Source organism: Ursus arctos, unplaced genomic scaffold, assembly GCF_023065955.2.
Source record: "Ursus arctos isolate Adak ecotype North America unplaced genomic scaffold, UrsArc2.0 scaffold_17, whole genome shotgun sequence".
Classification (NCBI taxonomy): Eukaryota; Metazoa; Chordata; class Mammalia; order Carnivora; family Ursidae; genus Ursus; species Ursus arctos.
In genome coordinates this window covers 27,540,968-27,561,378 of record NW_026622841.1, presented here as the reverse complement: position 1 = coordinate 27,561,378, position 20,411 = coordinate 27,540,968, and the positions used below count along the sequence as shown (strand labels likewise).

General features: G+C 45.1%; 1 protein-coding gene across 1 annotated transcript in view; it reads left to right on the top strand.

Moving 5' to 3' along the window:
• The window catches only part of SETBP1 (SET binding protein 1), a 363,337-nt gene that overhangs the window by 323,422 nt on the left and 19,504 nt on the right, over positions 1-20,411 (top strand). Inside the window, 1 exon segment of the mRNA XM_044382971.3 lies at positions 11,467-11,637. Coding sequence (XP_044238906.3) covers positions 11,467-11,637 — 171 coding nt within the window.

Genomic DNA, 20,411 nt, shown 5'->3' with positions numbered 1-20,411 from the left:
TTTTTTAATAAGGAAATTGAAGCTTTGAGAGGTTAAATAACTTGAACGAGGTCAAATACCTAGTTAAGCAACAGAGCTGGGATTGAAACCAAGGGCCTTCTGACTCCAGGGTCACAGCCTTATTCACCTGCTTCAAACTCCTTTCCTTGAAATGAGTATATTCCACAATTACTGGCTCTTACATTTGGCTTCTGATTCCCTCTTATATAGGACGTTTTTGCCTCCATGTCTTTGTCTTACTTTCCTCATCCAACATCTCCCCCCATTTTTAAATAAAGACTAAAAAATTCCACAGATATTTTAAAAAGATTTTATCTATTTATTTGTCAGAGAGAGAGAGCGCACAAGCAGGGGGAGTGGCAGGCAGAGGGAGAAGCAGGCTTCCCACTGAGCAGAGAGCCCGATAAGGGACTGGATCCCAGGACGCTGGGATCATGACCTGAGCCCAGACGCTTAACCAACTGAGCCACCCAGGTGTCCTTTCCATAGATACTTTTTATTCTGAAAATCAAACCTCACCTTCCTGGTTCTGTGACCCTGGATAGTTTGAGGCTGGTTCTCCTGAAATACTTGTTACCTTTTTTTTTTTTTTCAATAACATCCTACAATCTTCAGCCTTTGGAATTCATTTCTTGGCTTTCCAAATGAAATCCAGAACACAGAAGTCCTTATTCTTTATCTCTGTCTAAAGACTAGATCCTCAGGAACTGGACTGACTCCCTATGAATGTTTGAATCAAATGCAGTTGTCTCATCGCCAGTTCCAGACCTAACTTTCCTTCTCTGATTTCATGCCCCACCAAGGATTTTCATCCCCATTGTCCACTTGTGTAAAATTCCCCCCACTCTTCTTTGGATGACCAAGAGACCTCCTCTCTCCCTTTTATATTCAGTCATATTCTCAGTCTGCTGCATGTAATGGCATGTTGTCCATTAGCTCTGTGTACGTACCACGCACTGGTTGGAACCAACACGGGCATTATCCAAACCAGACATATTCTGGGCCACTGTGGGGTCTGGCAACAGTGAAATTTCCTTAGAGGATATTTGGAAGAAGTGCACGGCATCCCATTTCTTCAACAGAGGCTTGCATAATCAACCAAGTAGAAAGAAATGTTGAGGTGCATTTAACCTCATTAGTTTCAGTAGGACTGACTCTCTCCAATCCATCAGAGTTGAGCTACATTAGTGAAACTCAACTATTTCCAAATCTCATTTACATAATGGATGAGATGTGAAATGAGCCCAATGCGAGGGGAGCCGCCCGGAGGCACTAAAGTTTATCACAATATGTAAGAGTCCTTTTAGATCATTGCATTAAATTTCCACTAACAAGGTAACAAATTAATTGTCTGTATTACTGTACTAGCCCAAAGTCTATTGAGTGCAGAGCGTCAGTGAGGAAGCAGCTAAGTTGCGAGGACTGTGGGCGGGAGGGATGTTTAGAGGGAAGCGTGGAGCGCTACCTGAGCTCTCTCTTCTGCCCCTTTAAGAAATCCTCTGCACCTCTGTAATCTGATGGCGGACTTTGGCTTTATTAGTGAGGTAAGCGAGGATGAGTAAATCAACTGTATCAGACAAGCCTCAGGACATCTAGAAATTGATCATTCTGCCGAAATAAGCACTCTGTGTTTATTAGCTGGGAGTTCATCACTATCACTTCTCCTCATCCAATTCCTAAGAGATTTCAAAGCCATCATCATGGTATTAGCTCGTCTGACTGAACTACTAGAGATAAAGATTAGGAGATCTATCTAATGATGGGTCTGAGTTTCTGTGATTTTTTTCTCTATTGCAAAGCAGAGAGCTTTTCCAGCACACGTTCTGCGTCCGTATGTGTATGCCTGCACACGGTCACAATGCATTTGCATTCTATATAATGGAGTTAAATAGTGGGACAAAGTAGGTGGTTTGAGGAAGAGGCCCGGGAGAGGTTTTAAAACAATACAGTTTTGCCAAACATAAAGTGATGACTACTTAACAAGGGGGATAGATGCTAAACTGACGTCTCTAGCTGACACAGTGTGTCTATACCGTGGGTGATACTGCACTGAGAAGAATAATTTGATTCTATAACCACGTTATAATCCTAATATCCATACACGGCCAGACACCTACAGATATGTCTGTGAGAAATGAGTACATATCGGACTGATCGTTCACGAACCAGTAAATATGCATTTATCTATTTATACATATATTTATAGATACACATGCACTTAAGCTCCTGATATCAAGCTCTTTTCTCAATGTGGCTTCTAAATAAGCAGTAATCAAAATGCAAATAAGGTGACCCAGTTAGCATGGAGATCTGTATTACCATGCAGATGTGTTCTGCGCCTCCACACTGTAACGGTAAAAAGGAAGACACTACAAAAGATGCTTATGCTACCCAGCCTTGACTACTAAGCCCTTTATGTTGGGGAAGGCACGGCCAGAGTCAGTGGTCTTACAGCTTGGATCCAGTCTCTAGCGTCTGGCTTGGTCTGTTCGCAAGCGGCCCGGTGAGTGTGGACACCAGGCGTGCGTGCACCAGAGGAGCGAGAAGAGGGCTTCTGTGACGTCTCGGGGTGGAACTCTTACAGCTCAGTGCCAACGTGCTGGCCTGACACGGGCTGAAAATAGGGCGGGGGTCGGAGTCGTGGCTCTGCCCTCCTCTCTGTGGCACGCTTGACAAAGCCAAATCTCATCCTCCGTCTGGGATGAGTTACCCAGGAGGGACCAGACTAACTCTAAACTGCCTTGATTTTACTTCACCGAAGCTTCTTTGTGTTTATCTGTTGATGAAGCCTGTGACATGCTTATGTACGTGACAGCAGCCAATGCCTAAGCTACCTGATCTCCAAGGACATAACAAGAGCATACTTGGTGCATCGTAGTATTAAATTGGTTTTAATTACATGTATGCATTGTTTCTTCCCTAGTGAATACATCTTGAAAGTCCCTTCGTTATACCACTCTATTGTCTCCACATTCTTTTTTAAATGTGGGAGCAGTTACATCAGCATTCTGTCTGGTTCTGTCTGTCTGCCCTTTGTCCTTCTTTGGTGTGTCCACACGCATCGTGTGCACGTGTGCATGCGTGCAGGAATCAGCATAGGCAGGCAGGGGTTCCAACCTGAGCTTAGAAGTATCTATGAACTTTAAGCTGCTTACAAAATGTGTTCTCTGTGTGTATGTACGTAGATATATACACTTTTTACTCCCTACGGAAAGGTTCTGATGTCTGAGATTCAGGAAGATTAAAAACCTCTTACTCAGTATGCCTTTATTTGCAATTTTGAAATCTGATATATTTCCATTCTGGGTGATGTCATTGGCTGCTTCTAGAAAACACCTTTCATCTGACATGAACTTATCGCTACGGGGGAGACCGACTTATGCATGATTAGAATTTACTGCATCAAGACTCTGTGAAGTGATAAATCTCTGTGAGGTTCCAGTGGACAAAATATTATCCTCTCAGCCCATTTCTGCAGTCCTGAATTAAGAGAAGGAAGAACTAATCCGATTGTTTCGCAGTTTCTCTGAATCTGGAAAGCTCGGAATCAGAATAGTAGAGCTAGAAGAGATTCTGACCAGTAGAAAAATGAAGCTTAGTGAGATTCCAAGTCTTGTTCAAGTTCATCCGTTAAGTGTGGGGCAGATCCTGCAATAATTCAGTGTCTCAGAACTTTGGTCTAACACTCATATCAACGAATTATTTGTCTCTGGTACAACTTATTGACTCTAAGTATCCACTGACTAGTTGCTTTGTGTCAGCGGTACGCTAGGAAGATAGAGGAAAAGAATATAAAGGCTCTGCTTCCTAAAGAATTTAAATCTTATGGGGAACACACATAACGTGAACATATGAAGTAAGTTAATAATGAGAAGATGAGTACTAAGGTGATATAGTGCTAAGAAATAGTAATTATAGTTAACACAGGTGAGTGCTCATTCTAGCTGGCACCGTGGTAACTTCTTTTACATGTGTGTTAGTTTTCTAGCACTACTGTAACAAATTCCCACACAATTAGTGCTTAAACAACCCAAATGTATTACTCGACGCTACTAGAGGTCAGAAGTCCAAAACGGATTTCACTGGGCTAGTCAAAGTCTCAGTAGGGCTGCACTCCTTTCCGGAAACTGTGGGGCAGAATCTGTGTCCCTGCTTTTTCCACCTGCCAGGGCCCATGTGCACTCCTTCCCTTATAACCCTCCTCCTCCATCTTCAAAGCCACTAACGTAGCACCGCGCTAACCCTGCTTCCGATACCACACCTCTTTCTGGAATTCTTCTCTTCCACCTCCTTCTTCCACCTTCAAGGACCCTTTGATTCCATTTCGACCGCTTGGTAATCAAGGATACTCTGTATGTAAGGGCGGCTGATTGGCCACATTAATTCTATCATCAGTTCTCCTTTGCCATGTTGCGTAACACATTCACAGGTTCTGGGGACAAGGATATGGACATCTTTGGGGAACTGGGGTTTTATTTTCTGTCTACCATAATGTTTAAACTCATTTAATTCTCACAACAGATTTATTTAACAGATGAGAACACTGAGGCACAGAGAGTTGATAGAACTTGCCCCAAATCACACAGCTAGTGAAGCAGGTAGTCTTCTTCCAAAAATATATTCTTTGCCCACTCTCTACTACATGGAAATAGGGGATTTAGTAAAGAGGGCTGTGTGCGGACTAAAGTAGTTGGGGCGGCTTCCCCCAGAAGGTTTGGGCCTTGAAGGATAGATGTGTTTTCTCTTTGTCCATCATCCATCCAACACTGTGGAGTATCTAGTATCTGTCGAGCTAAGTGCTGGGGAGTCAAAACAAAGTAAGACATGGTTCCTGACCTCTAGGCAATGTTGCAGTTGCCTCCAAGAATGTCAGAGAAATCAACCAATAATGACACAAGAAGCCAGAAGTCTGTCCAAGACGATAAGCGTACAGGAGAGAGGCTCTCACTCTACCCAACAATGAGCGGTGGGCTTCATTTTTGCCAACTGCCTTCCCAACCATATCTCCCAGTATGTGGTTTTTATGACTCATCCCAACCACTCTTGTCTCGGCTGCACAAAGAAGGCTTGTTATTCCTGCTTCTACTCTTGTCGTTTCCCAGTCCTGGTGGAGAGAGCCTCCCTCCACTTCTAGTGATTAAATTCTGCCCGTTAAAACTGGGGTTTCTGTACTTGTGTCTGTCTTCCTGAGTGGATGACTATTCATGTTCCCTGTGCTTAATGGTGCCTGGCACGCACAGGTCCTTAATGAATGTTGAATGAATAAATGGATGAGCACAGACCACCTCAGATCCCACAGAGATCTCATTTTCCTCCTAATTCCTGAGGGACTCATTTGGCTTCCTGTCTTGTTTGGTTTTCAGTATCCTAAGTCTTTCTGTCCTATGTCACTCTCCACTTCTGAACTTTCTGTGCAAATACAGGGCTCACATCTTCTGAGTTGTGCTAGTAGGCACTCAAATAATTGTGAATTTTAAAATGATTAACTCTAGGCTCACTGAATAGCATTCTATTCAAGAGTAACCTTGCCTGAGTGTCACCTCACAAGGTCCTGGAATGAAGTAAAGCTCATTTGACACAAAACACATGTTGAGACAGTCACTGTGATTGAACAGGCTGTTTACTGTCACAGCACTGGGCTCGAGGGGAGGGCGGGGCTAAAATCCCGCCCGTGCTCCTCCCTCCCGACCTGGAGCAATGGAGATGCATGTGCACACGGGAGCCCTGTCTTTCTCTAATGCTCACAGTGGTGCCCTCCCTTTGCTGAGATCTGGGTCCTTGGCACTCTATCCCTCACATACTGTGTGAGTGAGTAGCAGAGGCGCTGCCTTTTGATGATTAAAAAACACCTTAAGATCTTTCTGTGTCCTTATAAAAGGTAACAGCTGCCTTTATGCTACGCCAAGGTTTTTAGAATGCAATTCTTAGAAAATGGGGGCTTCAGTGGTTTTGACCAGTACTGTGTCCCTGGTACCAGTAAACATTCAATAAGTACTTGTTGAATTAATGAATACGATGATGCAACAAAAATAACATTTGATTGACTTCGGCACAGAAAAATATTTTTTCCCAAATTCTAAAGGTATCATCTCGTGCTTGATTCAGTTTCTTCCGTAACATATATCCCCCCGTGTGCCATGACTGAAGTTCATTTGCAAACAAAGAAAAAGCAATGGATCAATCCAACAACCAGTTATGAGAATGGAAACTATTATCAAGTTTTCAAGAGGTTTTTTTCTCTTGTGCAAAATATGTCATTTATGGGTTTTCCGAAAAGGGAAAGAGAAGAACATCGAATTGAGTCAAGAGGCATGGATTTCCCCACCACTTCTTCTGCACACATGATATGTGAGTTTGGGCAAATCATCTGGGCTTCTGTGGCTCAGTTTCCTTATCTGTGTATTTGGAATTTCACCATCTGCCTTTTGTCATCCACAGAGATGCCACAGGGGGCAAATAGCGCAATGTATGTCACAGCTCTTTGCAAGATTGAAAGCCACTGACTGCTCAGTGTGGTATACCTCCCAGTGCATGCCAAGCCCTGCATTCTGCAGCAGGAAGGGGGCCGGGGAGGTGACTGAGGAACCCAGCCACTATCTCGGTGCTGTCAGGCTCTCTCACTATTCCCATCTAAGCTTTGTCACCAGGAAATAACTGCATTTGCAGATCGTATAATTAAAAAATTAATTAAGGTGTTCAACAAGCCTATATTAATCACATAGCATTTTCTAGATCTACTGCTCTCTGCAGTGGGTGTTACAGAATGAATTACATATGATCCCTAGGTGATGATCCCATCAGCCCCTCTATTTTAAAGAAATTGTGACATGAGGACCCATCAAGGAGTCAAGATCTAGTTCTTACCCCTTCTCACCAGCTGTGTCATTTTACGTAAGTTACATGACCTCTCTAAACCTCCTTTTTCTGACCTAGAAAAGGGGAGTATACAGTACTCGTCCCACAAAGATTTTTGTTTGTTTGTTTGTTTTCCCCATAAAGAAAATGAGATAAAGTAGCTTTATAAACCTAGAGCAACATACAAATTACTCTTAGGCGAGGCTGCTTTTTATTATCCAAGGTCACAGAGCTCATTGAAGGGATCCTGGGAAAGTCCGCCGCCATAGACCCTGCTTTTCCTCCATGACCCCTGTGACCTTGAACACCCGGGGAAGAGGTAATTGAACAGCAACTACTACTTTGGAAGAAAGAGAATCAAAATATTGAAGCTATTGACTCACCCTTAAGGCAGTAAACAGTGCTTTGGTCTCTGACCTTTTCGCATCCTGGGGCAGTCAATAACCTGGCCGCCCGCTGCAGCGCCTGCCACTGCTTCTGATTTGGGAGTACTTTAACCTTGAACTAAGCTCCAAGTAACCAAGGCAACAGGAAGTCAGCTTCTGCATCGGAGGAGCGGGAATCCATAAATCAAGTCCCTAATGCAAACACGGTGTGCAGGTAGAGGTTTGAGGGGATAAGTGGTCTATGAGAAATTACCTTTGAAAATGAGTGACTGTCCCTCGACACACTACAGCACAGTTTCAAAGGCTTTTTCAAAAACCTATCGATAGAGGTCAACAGGTTATTAGCAGAATGTTTTCCTATAGGTTTAACTTTTAAACAATATTTCCTCTTGGCTCTGTCTTTTAATTATGAACAGATGTTGGATCCACATAGTTATTAGCATTGTTCTTTCCTCCTTTAAAAACGTCCTGGCCTCCAGACAGGGGAGCCTCGCTACAGTCTGTCCTGAGCTGGGGTTGACGGATGTTCCGAACTCAGGCGCCATGTGTGTTCTCCACACGGTCTGCTGTCAGGTTGAGAAGTGACCCCAGGTGACATCAAAGCTATGCTCACCTTTTCTCAGGTCCCAGGGTTAGTTGAAGGAACACATCTCAGTGGTCCAATCAGCACAACATGAAATCCGGGTTTCTTTTTGGGGGACCTCAAGCTTCACACCTCTCCCTCCCATGGAGAGAGGGAAGCCAGGTCCATGCTGAGAGGAAAGGTTCCAAATGTCCCAGCACTCCACCCTCATCCCACATCTCCGAGAACTTGGTTCTGAACTGTTCCACGCATGTCTGGTCATTTGGGCCCCTCTCTGTGGAGCATCAGCTCCCACCTGGAATGAAGAGAAACGACTTCCGGTGGCCAGGCTGCCCAATGCTCTCTCCTCGGAGGGGTCACCCATCCCAGTACCCCAAGCCCTTGGCCCTCAGGCAGATTTGGGGGATTCCAAATGCTGTTAGATCAGGCTTTGTTGAAAGCTTATCTAATATACTTGCTCATGTATGCTATTTCTGGGATTGTTTCCATAATCCTTTCAAAACCCAAAAATGTCTGAGAAAATGTCAGGGCTCTTTTTTTCTTTTTTCCTAATTGCTTTTCAGATTCATTGGATGGCAACTAACAAACAGTACCATAATCTAGAAAATCCTAAATTATCGAGGGTTTTCAAGACAGCTAAATAGTGACAATTTGAATTATAGAGTTTTTAAGTGTCATTTTATTACTTTTAACATAAACACTTGAGTAGCAAAGTATGCCCAATAGAGGTATGATCGAATGAACTTTAATGAAATGATGTGGACTGAGACTAATTTGGATCGTGAACATTTGCATGAAAATGGGTACAACGAAAATGACTTGAAATCAGTTTGTTCCCAAGTGAGAGTTAAATATCCTCCTGCTAATCCTGTTTGTGGCTTGTTCCCTGAACCTGTCATAATTTGCACAAAGAATCACCTGCCCAGCCTGTGTCCACAGGTACAAAGATGACAGTGGGTTTTCCCGGAGGAGCTATTACCCAGCAGAACTCTGGGACCCCTTGGACTTCCAAAGGTGCGCCATGGAAGGCACACCTGCTTCCATTTAATGGGAGCGAGACCGCAGTGGCACAAAGTACCGAACTGGGGGACTTCCGTCAGACCCCAGACTGCTGTCCCCAGTCGAGATTGTTAGCAGTCAGTTGTTCAAGCACAGCATTCTACCCCAAAGCCTATGCTCTGGTAGACTTCTAGATCTCCCCGCCTCCAAAGTCTGTTTATTTTCTCAAAGGAAACAAAATTTAGTATGTTTGTGGCATTAAAAATATTAACAGTGGGGCGCTTGGTGGCTTAGTCAGTTAATTGTCTGCCTTCTGCTCAGGTCATGATCTCAGGGTCCTGAGATCGAGCCTTGCATCGGGCTCCCAGATCATCGGGGAGTCTGCTTCTCTCTCTGCCTCTGCCTGTCACTCCTCCTGCTTGTGCTTTCTTTCTCTATCAAATAAATAAAATCTAATCAATAAATAATAAAATAAAATATTAACAATAAGGAAGGCTAGGGAGGAAAAGTAAAAACTCCCTCTTTCCCACCAAACTTTCATGTGCTCTCCCTCCTGAGAATAACCACTGTAAACTGTTCGGATTGATCTCCCTGTGGGTGGTTCTGGATGTGTGTTACACGTATTATATATATGTGTGCGCCTGGCCCATCCCTGACACCCCTGCATATTTCACAAATGGGCATCCTGTCCACGTTCGCTGCCCTTCCTGGTTTCCTGATGGTCGTGCCCTGCAATCTTTCTGTCACAGAATTTGATGTCTCCACTATCGAAATGCTATGAAATACAAATCCTAAGAAGTAGAAATGGCATTGTTATTCACAGCACCGGGGGAGTTTCAGAGGGTGGGATGGAGAGTAGGAGGAAGGTAGTAGTAGGTCAATGAAAATGTCAACATGACTTTCTTCCTTAGATGCTTACAGGTGCTTTTTCCAGGTGTGAGGCTAGGGTCCGTGCACCCTCGATGTGAACGATGCTGTCGGCCGACCAGGGTGGTGGACAGGGGTTAGAAGACAACTAGCTGGGCCGGGCTGATCCGTGGGTCCTGGATTTATCATCTGGCTACTTGCAGACTCCCAGCCCCGACATTAGGGCTGTGTGAGTTTACTTAGTTATTGCTTAACCTCTGAGAAATGTGTTTTCCTCATCTGTAAAATTAAGAAACTGCTAACTTCTGCACTACACGCTTCAGGGGGCTGCTATTGCCCCCCCCCCACACCCCACACCAGGCTGGTTTCACTTGGCAGCAACGTAACCTTACTCGGGGAGAGGACTGAATCACCCACAGGGTTGCAAAAAGAAGGGTCAAGAGCTATTGGGATAAAGCCCCTTTTGTTGTTGCGGTCAGTGGCAGGTAGCCTAGACGTGAAGAAATTCTGTCCGGATGAGCATCTGATGTGGATTCAGACACCCCCAGCCTCTGGACTTAGGCTTGGATGAGTTGTAGAGGCACTTTCCTACAGCTGGGGGTGCAGAAGGGCCCCAGAAATCCTCGGTCGGGTCAGGGAAGAGAACGGAGCCTTTGCCAGCTGCTTTCTGTTGCCCTGAGGAAGCAGCAGGCTGCAGCACTGACCGTGGTGATGATAAGAGTAATAGGCACAGGAAACACTCGTCGTGGACGGTGTGTCAGGCACTGCTCTGAGCGCTTTACGTTAATTGCCTCCGGGATCCTCCCAGCCACCCCTGGGAGCTTATACTGTTCCAGCCCATTTGTACAGCTAAGGAATCTCAAAGCTTGGAGAGGGGAAGCAACTTGCTTATGATCATGCAGCTAAAAAGAATGAGAGAGCCTGGATTTCAACCTAGGAAGCAAGGCTCCAGAATAGCTCTATAATTTGTTATAAAGTCAACGTCCGGCCCTTACAGAGGCACTTCACAAGAGGTGCTTTTCAGCATCACAAAGGCATGACTTAACAATGCTTATTAGGACCAAAGGCTGAAAAGCCCCCAAATCAACTTCTGCTTGGCCACGGGGACTGCCATCACACATCAGCCCCCACAGTGCATCTTCTGCTCCAGCAGACTGGCCTCTCGTCTGCAGCATCTTCGGTCCCCACCCAGAGCTTAGGGTGTGCTCTTCACGGCACCCACAGCGCCTCTTCCTCTTGCTTGCTGCTTTAGCATAGGCTCTGCACCACCTCCCCTCCCTTCTCCCCACACTAATCTCCCCAGCCCTCCCCAGCCCTCCCCAAGCACCTCGACTGTGAGCGGCTGAAGAACACGTCAGCCCTCCCTTATGTGTCACCGATATTTCCCTCTCCTTTCATGTCCCCAGCTAGATGAGAGAAGAAGCTAGGGTGGGGTCCCCTTCTCCCCCTCATGCTGCACACAGCACAGCCTCTGTCAAGTGGGCTTCTTGACCCATAGAAGGCACAGGGTACCTGCTGGCCTCTCCTGCTTCGTCGGGCCCATGCCCCTGCTTCCGTGCAGCCAAACGGACTGTTGTCACCGCTGATCTCAGCCACAAAACCAGAACGAGCTATGCTGCTAATATATTTTTTTTAAATGTTCTAAAATTTCATTCTTGTTCTATCGAAAGGAGGTCAGGTGAATTCACAATTTTCTCCACTTGCTTTCAGGTTTTCTGTTGTCTGTTTTCCTGTTCCTTTTAAGTAACTGCAAGCTTCGGGGTTATTCTTTTGTAGGGATGCCAAGTCCCCACCTCAAAGTGGACCAAACGGCAGCACACGGTAAGAGCGAGGGCTCCGTGTCCAGCATGATGACCAGGAAGAAGCCGGCCGCGGTTGACAGCGTGGCAATGCCCCCGAGCCCAGTGTTATCGCTCCTTGCTGCGTCTGCAGCCACGTCTGATGCAGGTGAGCGCTACCGGATGCTCTGGGCTGACTCCCTGGAAGGTGGGCACGGAGAAGGCCCACGGGGAATGTGCTGGGGAATGCAGGCGCTCCGCTTCGCCAACCTCCCATGGACACTGAGCGTGTTCCCGCGCTGGGCTTTCAAGTGGGAGCAAAGGAAGGAGATCAGCTCACCACCTGGGGGCAAAGGCCTGGGAGTAGCAACTGAATGATAACAGTATTAATGGCTTTTTATCAAGTCTTAGTAATTATTAATCTCTGCATCAGGGGCCTTATCTGTGTTATCTCATGTGACTCATCAACGAGGTCTGTGAGGTAAATACTTATACCCTCAGTTCAGAAGAGGAGGCCAGGAGTCAAAAACTCACCCCAGGAACGTGTGGACGGTCAGGATGCCAACGTAGGTCCAGTACCCATGCTCTCGACCACTGCATTCGATTAGCTCCCTTGCTCACTGGGGGTGGGAGACAGTAATCAGAGTTTCTCAGAGGCCTTGATTCATTCTACCCCATGATGTCATGAATTCCTCAATAGTCACCAGACTCCTCACCGGAAGTTGGTAAAATATAAACTCCTTATTCACACGTCCCAGATGCTCTGCCTTCCTCTGCTCCCCACATAACTTTCCACCAGTGCCTTCACCAGTCCCCACTTGGCCATGTTTATCCCTCCTGCCAAGAAGGCAGGCCTTGGACTTGGCTTAACACCTTTCTTTGAGGACAGCCTTCCTCAACTCCTGTCTACATCCCACTGACCCTGAAGGCCCAGCCTCCCCCACGCAGCTTCCGGTGTCTCTACCACGTGTTCAGAGACTACAGAAGAACTGTCTTCCACTCACTTCTTCCCCTTCACAACGAAATTGTACATACCTGAGAGGTGGAATCATGGTTGAGGTTCTTGCTGTCTTCATGGCATACAGAACGAGGGCACATGGGGAATTAATGCACTGGTGACTGTCCGGCATACTGTAGTATTTAGAAATGCCTATTAGGATTAGAAGCCCCGGAAGAGACTCATTGTTGATATTCACTCTAAACTCATATTCTCAGTGAGTAGTTGCTTTGAGCAAAGAATTCAACTTGTCTTTATCCCTACCTCCTTCATGGAAATTACTGGTAATTAGAAAATGTGCCTGATCGAAAAAAACAGAAGGAAGTATTTGGAGTGACACTTCCCAAATTGAGTTCTGCAAAATATTAGTAGGTGTCTGTGATAAAACATATTTTCATAGTTAAGTGGGTCTAGGGAATGCTGCTTTATACCTGCTTCCTTTCTATAGGGCTTTCCAGAGCCTTTAATTGACCAGTGTATGCGCTTGATGCTCCAGGAAGAGAGACATAGAATTTTACAATCTTATCTGACCGCAGAATCCATTTTTCTGGCAAGAGCTCTTAACATCTCTTGGAAATGCCATTCTCCCCAGCCATTGGGGAAATCTCGCTTAGAAGGAATGGGATAGTCTCTCAGATGGGATCGGGCCTCTACCCATCATTCACCCGCTAGGTGTGAAGTGGAACTTCTTGGTGGAAATGCCAAGTGAATGATGCCTGCAAGCAGAACAGGAAGAGGTCAGAGGGAAGGCCGTAGGTGGGTGAGGAAGAAGCTACCCTGAAACTTGACAAACGGGAGCACATTTACGGGAGAGCGTCCCGGCGGAGGGAGCTATGTGGACCGAGTCCTGGGTGTGGGAGCTGGTGCCAAGCCTGGAACTCCGAGAAGCCATCCGTTGGCTGGAGTGAAAGATTCGGTTTGGAGTCTGCACTATCCACGCCCATAATTACTTATGCAACCTTGTTGGGTAAGCTCTGGAGACCTCCCTTTATGGATTTAGAAATTAGCCTGTATATTTCTGCCTCTGCTTGCCGAGCCCAGATATTTCCCAGGGGCGAAAGACAGGTGGTCCCCCCATTTTCCTCCCCTCAGCTCTTTCCATTCAGAGTGAGAGAATGCGTTCTCGGGACCCCATGCTTTCACGGGCTCGCCTCCTCTATTTGCGTTCAGTCATTTACAAATATGCCAAACAGGCGTAGGAACAGGTGGGTATTAAACTTTTAAACCTGCCTCTCTGGTAATCAGAGCTGAGCCAAAGCTCTCCTGTTTCAGGATGCAGGAATGGGCTGTTTATTTTTGGCAGTGCTAAAATGAGACCCTCAGGAGAATTTCACAGATTTGGTCCATTTCCGGGTCTCAGGCTGCTAAGCAGAACTTTGGGGAGAAAACAAGCCAGAGATCTCCCCAGGTGCTGGAGGCCAGACCTTCCCAAGATTCCGCTCCCCACAGATAAATGGCTTCCCACAAACCTGAGAGAGTTAGGGTCACACAGTCTGGGCTCGTGTCCAACGCCCCGTTTCACACGCGATGCACACGTGATTGCTCCCGAGATTCAGAGATCTGCCTGAGGTCACCCAATTGGATCGGAAACCAAACGTCTTGATTTACTGCCTGATTTCCGGTGGATTCTCCCTTCCGTTATAGGCCCAGCATTAGCAAAGGCAGATTTCTTTCTCCCTAGTTATGGGCTCCTACTTCTTTTAGGGAATAGTGAGGGAAACTCATCATTTGAAAAGTTAACCACAGGCAAGCACACAGTAGAAAGTTAACAAATAGTATCTTGGTTTGATTTCATTCAGTTGTGTGCCTGTGCATTAGTCATATATATTTCTGCTGAGACAATTCACTTCATTTTTATTTTCTTTAGGGTCCCTTTTTCATCTTTCACTATAAGCAAGGTAATTTAGAAGTACTTCTGGCCTGTTTCCGGTAGGTCATCATTTTTACAGAGTGGTTTTGAAGACCCAGACAAGTGCAGACGGGGGAAAAAAGAAAAGAGAGTAAAACGAAGTGTCTTCGAAAGCAAAATTAATTTTAAAAATCATGTATTAAGATACAAAGTATACTGAAGGAATTCAATTAATTAGAAATTCTTTTCCTCTTAAAGTAACGAATGCTAACATATCTAGTAGGGCCCCTGACACATAGTAGATACTCAGTAAGTAATCGCGGAGCGAACTGGATCGTGGTGAGACAGCAGCCGTGTGCTCGTACAGCACTAGACACGGAGACAGACATTGAGAAAAACGTGCTCCGTCTTGGAAGTTAACAATCAAATGGAAAACATTTGACGGACATGTGGTAGGCTGTTGGTAAATACTTGCCAAATAATTAATCAGTCTAGAATCCTAACAGTGTTTTTTCAAATAGGTGATCATTGGTTAAAAAAAAAAAAAACAACAACCCACCTTATTTTATAAACACCATAACATGGGAGAAATGGATGTGGGTCACAGGTTTAAAACATGTCTTTTCTAGCTCAAGTGGGGGGGGAGGTGGATGGTGTGTGTGTGTGTGTGTGTGTGTGTGTGTGTGTGTTTTGTTTTGTTTAAGGCAATGTTTTAGCCTCTCGGAGTCTGGGAAGCATGCTGATTATAAAGTTATTGATTTGGAGGAAGAGCCAGAAGAGGAGCTGCAGGAGAGGGAGGCCAGACAGAGAACATGTCAGTTTGTGAGCTACTGGGAGGGAGGGATGGCCGTGGCTGCCACCAGAGCGCAAGCAGGTCAGCCTTCGTGATCAAACTGCTCAATGGCTATCGACCAGCCACAGTCCCCAGCCACCACGCAGGGTCTGATTCGAGGGAGCACTGCATCATCATTGTGAGTAATTAGGGCTAATGCAGTAAAGGCTTCGATAAAGTTTGTTCAAAGTGATGCATAATTTGAAATAACTTCTATTGCGCTGTCCCCATCGTGATTTAATAACCATATCAGATAATCCATAGCTGAATAAGTCAGGCTAATTTTTCTGCTCTGCTACATATTGACCTAACTTCTCAGGAAGGTCATGCAACGTGGAGAGAATTTGTGATTTCACTACTGAAATGTCCCCCCACCTTTGTATTTCAGATGAGACTACATTAGTAAGTAGATTAAAAATTCTGTAGGAACTCAGTAAAATGCCAGGAAAACAAAATCTCTTCGGTTCTGCATCTGAAAGTCTAGTTGGAACACACACACACACACACACACACACACACACACACAGTATCCTTTCATCTTAAATCCAAGGAGAAAAAAAGACATATATCAGGGTTGCTATCACTGCTCCAATCTCAACTGCTCCAGGTGTGGCCCCAGCTCAACGGGAGGCAGGTGGGCACAGCTCATGGTTTCTGTCTGTTTCATATCAGGGCTAATCCATTAGTCTCTAAAACTATATGATCAGCCTTGTTTAAAACTACCAGAGCCTGTGAGTAAGTGGAAATATTGGGGAAGGATGGGTAAAATAGGTGAGGGGGATGAAGGAGGGCACCTGCTGTGATGAGCACGGGGTTGATGTATGGAAGTGTTGAATTGCTACATTGCACACCTGAAACTCATATTACACTGTATGTTAGCTCACTGGAATTTAAATAAAAACTTAAAAAATAATAATTAAAAAAAAAACAAAGTACAAAACAAAGGACAAAAAAATAAATAAATAAATTTCACAAGTATATTAAATGCTTAGACATTTTGCTTCTGAAGGCAGAGACTAATAATTAACCAAACTATCAAGTATATGTCAGCCGTCAGAACTGACATATACCTGTAATCAAGATGCAAAACCTTAAGCTTGAAAAATTACCTTCACAAATAAAAAAATACGTTCTTAATTCTAATGGAATTAGAAGGAAATCCAGTATTCTAGTAGCTGGAGCAAAATAATCATGAAAATTGCTTCTGGCCCCCAAATTCTAGCATGCCTGATTTTTCGATTAACCAACTGCCATCCATGGAGAGGGGCCCAGAATAATGAAATCATATTCAGGTGCAAAAAGCAATGAATACTCTTGCAATAAGAATTGTAATAAAATTATTTATTTTATTTCCTTCGTGCCTGTGTGGAACCATCATCTGATGCTCCCAACCACAATAGCGTATCAATTCAGCCAAAAGTCTTGTCTTTCAAACTAAAATAGAGCAAATAAATGTACAAGTTAGTAGGACTTGAAACATCCAAGGGCTGTAAGTATACAAATCGAAGAAGTCTTCAAATAATAAAATAAATTCCTGCAAGGCCAGATTAATCACTTAAAATATACAGTGGAAAACCTTCAGAAAAGACCTAGGGCAAATAAAGCTTTATTTTATTTTTAAAGATTTTATTTATTTATTTGAGAGAGAGAGAGACAGCACAAGCAGGGCGAGGGGCAGGGGCAGAAGCAGGCTCTCTGCTGAGCAGGAAGCCCAATTCGGGGCTTGATCCCAGGATCCTGGGATCACGACCTGAGCTGAAGGCAAATGCTTAACTGACTGAGCCACCCAGGTGCTCCCTAAAGCTTTATTTTAAAAAGGAATTATTCAGCTTGCCTGAAAAATGCTGCCTATGGACCCACGTGGAGGCAGCACAGAAAGACTGTGTTTGCCTAGAGAGCTCTCCTGAATGTGGGGCTTATGAAAAGCCCCCCTCTTCTTGACTTTGTGCCATGAGGAGACCCAGTAGGGTTGGAAGCTTTTGTGCTTCCCTGAAAATCCCATCACAGCAAAGGCCTTCTGAAAAACCTCCAAAAATTATTTTTATTTTTGACCCAAAAGGAGAAAGTAAGCTCTTTCCTGATTTCATACGGACATCCTGGAGCAGCTGAGCAGTCCCCATGGCCACAGCTATAAACACCCCAGAGAAGCACCAAACACTCCAAAATCTAGCCCCTGCCTTCTGCTCCGGCCACATCTCCTTAGAAATGTTAACCAGCACCAAACTCCTTTGGAATTCCGCAGAGTGTAATTTTCAAAAAAAACCTAAAAACTCATGTCAAAAATTCATTTATTTAACAAGGGTCCAACTTGGTGATAAAGCTGATTCAAAGAAGAATTAGAGGGACAGGACATTACAGGAACGTAAGCATTGGAGAAAGAACATCAAGCGAGATTGCTCAGTTAATGTCCTAATAGGCAATAAAACCATAACCTCCGGGCTTATCTTTTCTACCAGTCAGAAATCATTTGCATATTTTCTGAGTAAAAATCTTCAAGTTAACATACTACCTGGCAGAGTCTGGGACTGTAATCAGTAGTGGGTAGCAAACCCAACGAAGGTACATTTGCCTAGATAGTTAATCCTGGGGCAGCCCCGTAAAATGATGACTCTAGGAATCCAGAAAGCCATGAGCCCTTGCATTCGCCTTGTTCCTAAGTTTTGGCCCATTTTTCTTCGCACCACACCCGGGCCATGCACTGCTCTACTTGAATGCATGTGTCCTTGCTTCAGGTCATCTACACTGAATCTCAGTCCTGCACTGAGCCGCTGGCTGATCTCGGTCCTCAGGGCTCACATTTGTAAAGGGGTGGAAAGCATACTACCTAGGGTAGAGGATCGTGGTGAGGGCTAAATGAGATAGTCCTTAGGAAAGTCTTAGCAGAGTGCCTGGCACATAGCAAGAGGTTAGCAAATGAGCGCTGTGTAAATACTGCCATGTTTGCTATTACTGTTGCCATCATCTGTTGTCCATGCTGGAATGTTCCTCTCTCCCTCACCCACCCTTCAAGCCATGTAGATGGCTAATTCATGATTATCTTTCAAGACTTGGCATGGTGTCTTCAACTCTAAGAAGCCTTCCCTCATAGCTGCTTGGAGAACCACCCTTGGCCAAGTTGGATGCCACATCCCCTGTCCTCCAGGGCTCCCTATTGGAAGCCCATTGGTGATTGATCCCTACATTTAATATCGTGTCTGTGCTCATGCCTGTGTCCCACACTGGACCGTTCCCTCCCCTATTGTCAGATCTTATTCAACTTTAAAACCCCAGTACCTGGCCCCCAGGTGGGCAAACAATAGATAGTCATTGAATATTAGACAAAATGAGTAACAACTGTTTGCTGCGTAAAACCATCTGGTGCATGAAGACACATACTCTAGCGTCTTATTCATTCAAGTGGAGAGGCAATGATTGGCCTTTATTTTCCGTATCAGTACCAGAAACAGCAGACCATCCTAAGAATGTTCGGCAGAAGCAGCTACCTGAAAGGGACCTCTGGGGCCTCCAGAATCTTCTGTTCGGTCATGGCAGACCAGCTCCTGGCTAATCCACCAGGACATTCCTGGGGGAAGATTGTTTTCAAGGTGAAGAGTCAGCCTATCTGGTACAGTGTGTGCAGGACAAGAGCGTGTGCTTCTTCAGAGAGGAGAAGGAGGAGCTTGTCGCCAGGTCTCCCCTCACTTGACTCTTCTGTGATATTTGGGGGATGAGCCACTCAATGGAAAGCTAGGCTGCAATCTAATTATTTTATATATAAGAGTCTTGCATTGTGCCCAGGGTATTGGTTTCCCAAGAGCAGCAATCATATTTCCTATTTCGGTTTTATCCCCTTTGACGAGTATCCAGTCTCTCATAAATTCCCAGAACCTTGTGTTACATGGGACGAAAATAAGAGAAGCAAAAGCCAGGCTATTAAGCAACCTGTAATCACATTTGGGTGTCAAGAACCTGGCACAGTGCTGGGTGCATAGTAAATACTCAATAAACATGTCTGGACTCGATTTGACTTTTTTTTTTTCCTCCAGAGTTGAGATTTTAGGAAAGACAGAAGGTGTAATAACAGGTTTGAAAGTGCTGTGTCTGTGAGGAATTTAACTCAATTTATCTTCTCCGAATGCTTCATACAGATTATGCTCCCAACCACCTCTTGCCACAGTCAGACCCTCTTAAAAATAGAGTAATGATAATAATACATTTTCTCTTCTTCCCAGTGACGGTATCATCCCCACCTCCATTGAAGCCCAGTAGGAGGTTTGGCTGGGAGGCATCTGGCGCAGGGGGAGTCAGGTGCGATTATTGTAATGAGGGCTCCACGCTCAGTGAAATGTGGGAAAGAAAACCTCCCAGACGTGAAGCGATTTCTATTAAGATACTCATTTTTATATCAAATACTCAAGCTCCTCTTTATAAATCGGAGAGAATGAAAAGAAACTCTTCGAGGGGGAGATTTTATGTGGCCAGGAACGAAAGGGCACAAATATTTTATGATCAGTTTTGAGATGAAAGTGGTGTGCCTGCCTCATTCACTGGCTCCTTCCGTTTCCACGGGTCTAATTAGATTGTTGGTTTAACGGTGGCGAGATAATTTAGTGGCCACTGAAAGCAACTGTGTGCATGAGAAGGGGGGACCGTGCTTTGGGTTTCCTGTAATTAATGGAGAGTTTTTGAAAAACTTCTTGGTTCCAGTGAAGATGGCATACTGTGCCCAGCTATTGAGAAAGGAGGTAAGGTCTTTCCTGCTCATTGCTGTGGAAATGGCCTCAGGCAACGTGGGAGAACTGTGTAATGACTGTCATTAAGAATGATCTGTAGTGGTCCAGGCAGGCTATAGTCAGTCTAGGACAGACAAGAGACAGAGAGAGGGGTAGGGAGAAAGGAGGCAGTGGGGAAAGCAGACTAAGGATTATGAGACAGACGTGACAGAGAGACAGACAGACCCGGCTATCAATCACTGGACAGCCCTCTCCGTTCTACCTCTGGGAGCCACTGCAATAATCCCACAGCATCCTCCCAGGGCATCTCCTTCTCTTGTTGCTTAAACTGGGGTCGACCAGACAAGACCCGGTTAGACCAGCCTCAAAGGGCCCTCTGCCAACCCCTTCGTAGCAGACGGAGATGAAGAAACTGAGCCCAGAGAAATGAACTGAAGTATAAATCTTACCTGAGGGAGAATTAGGAAAGCTGAACTCTTTCTGGACACCACACGGATTTATAGTTGGAAGTGGATTTGGAATTCAAGGGCCAGGGTTATTGACAGCCTTGTGG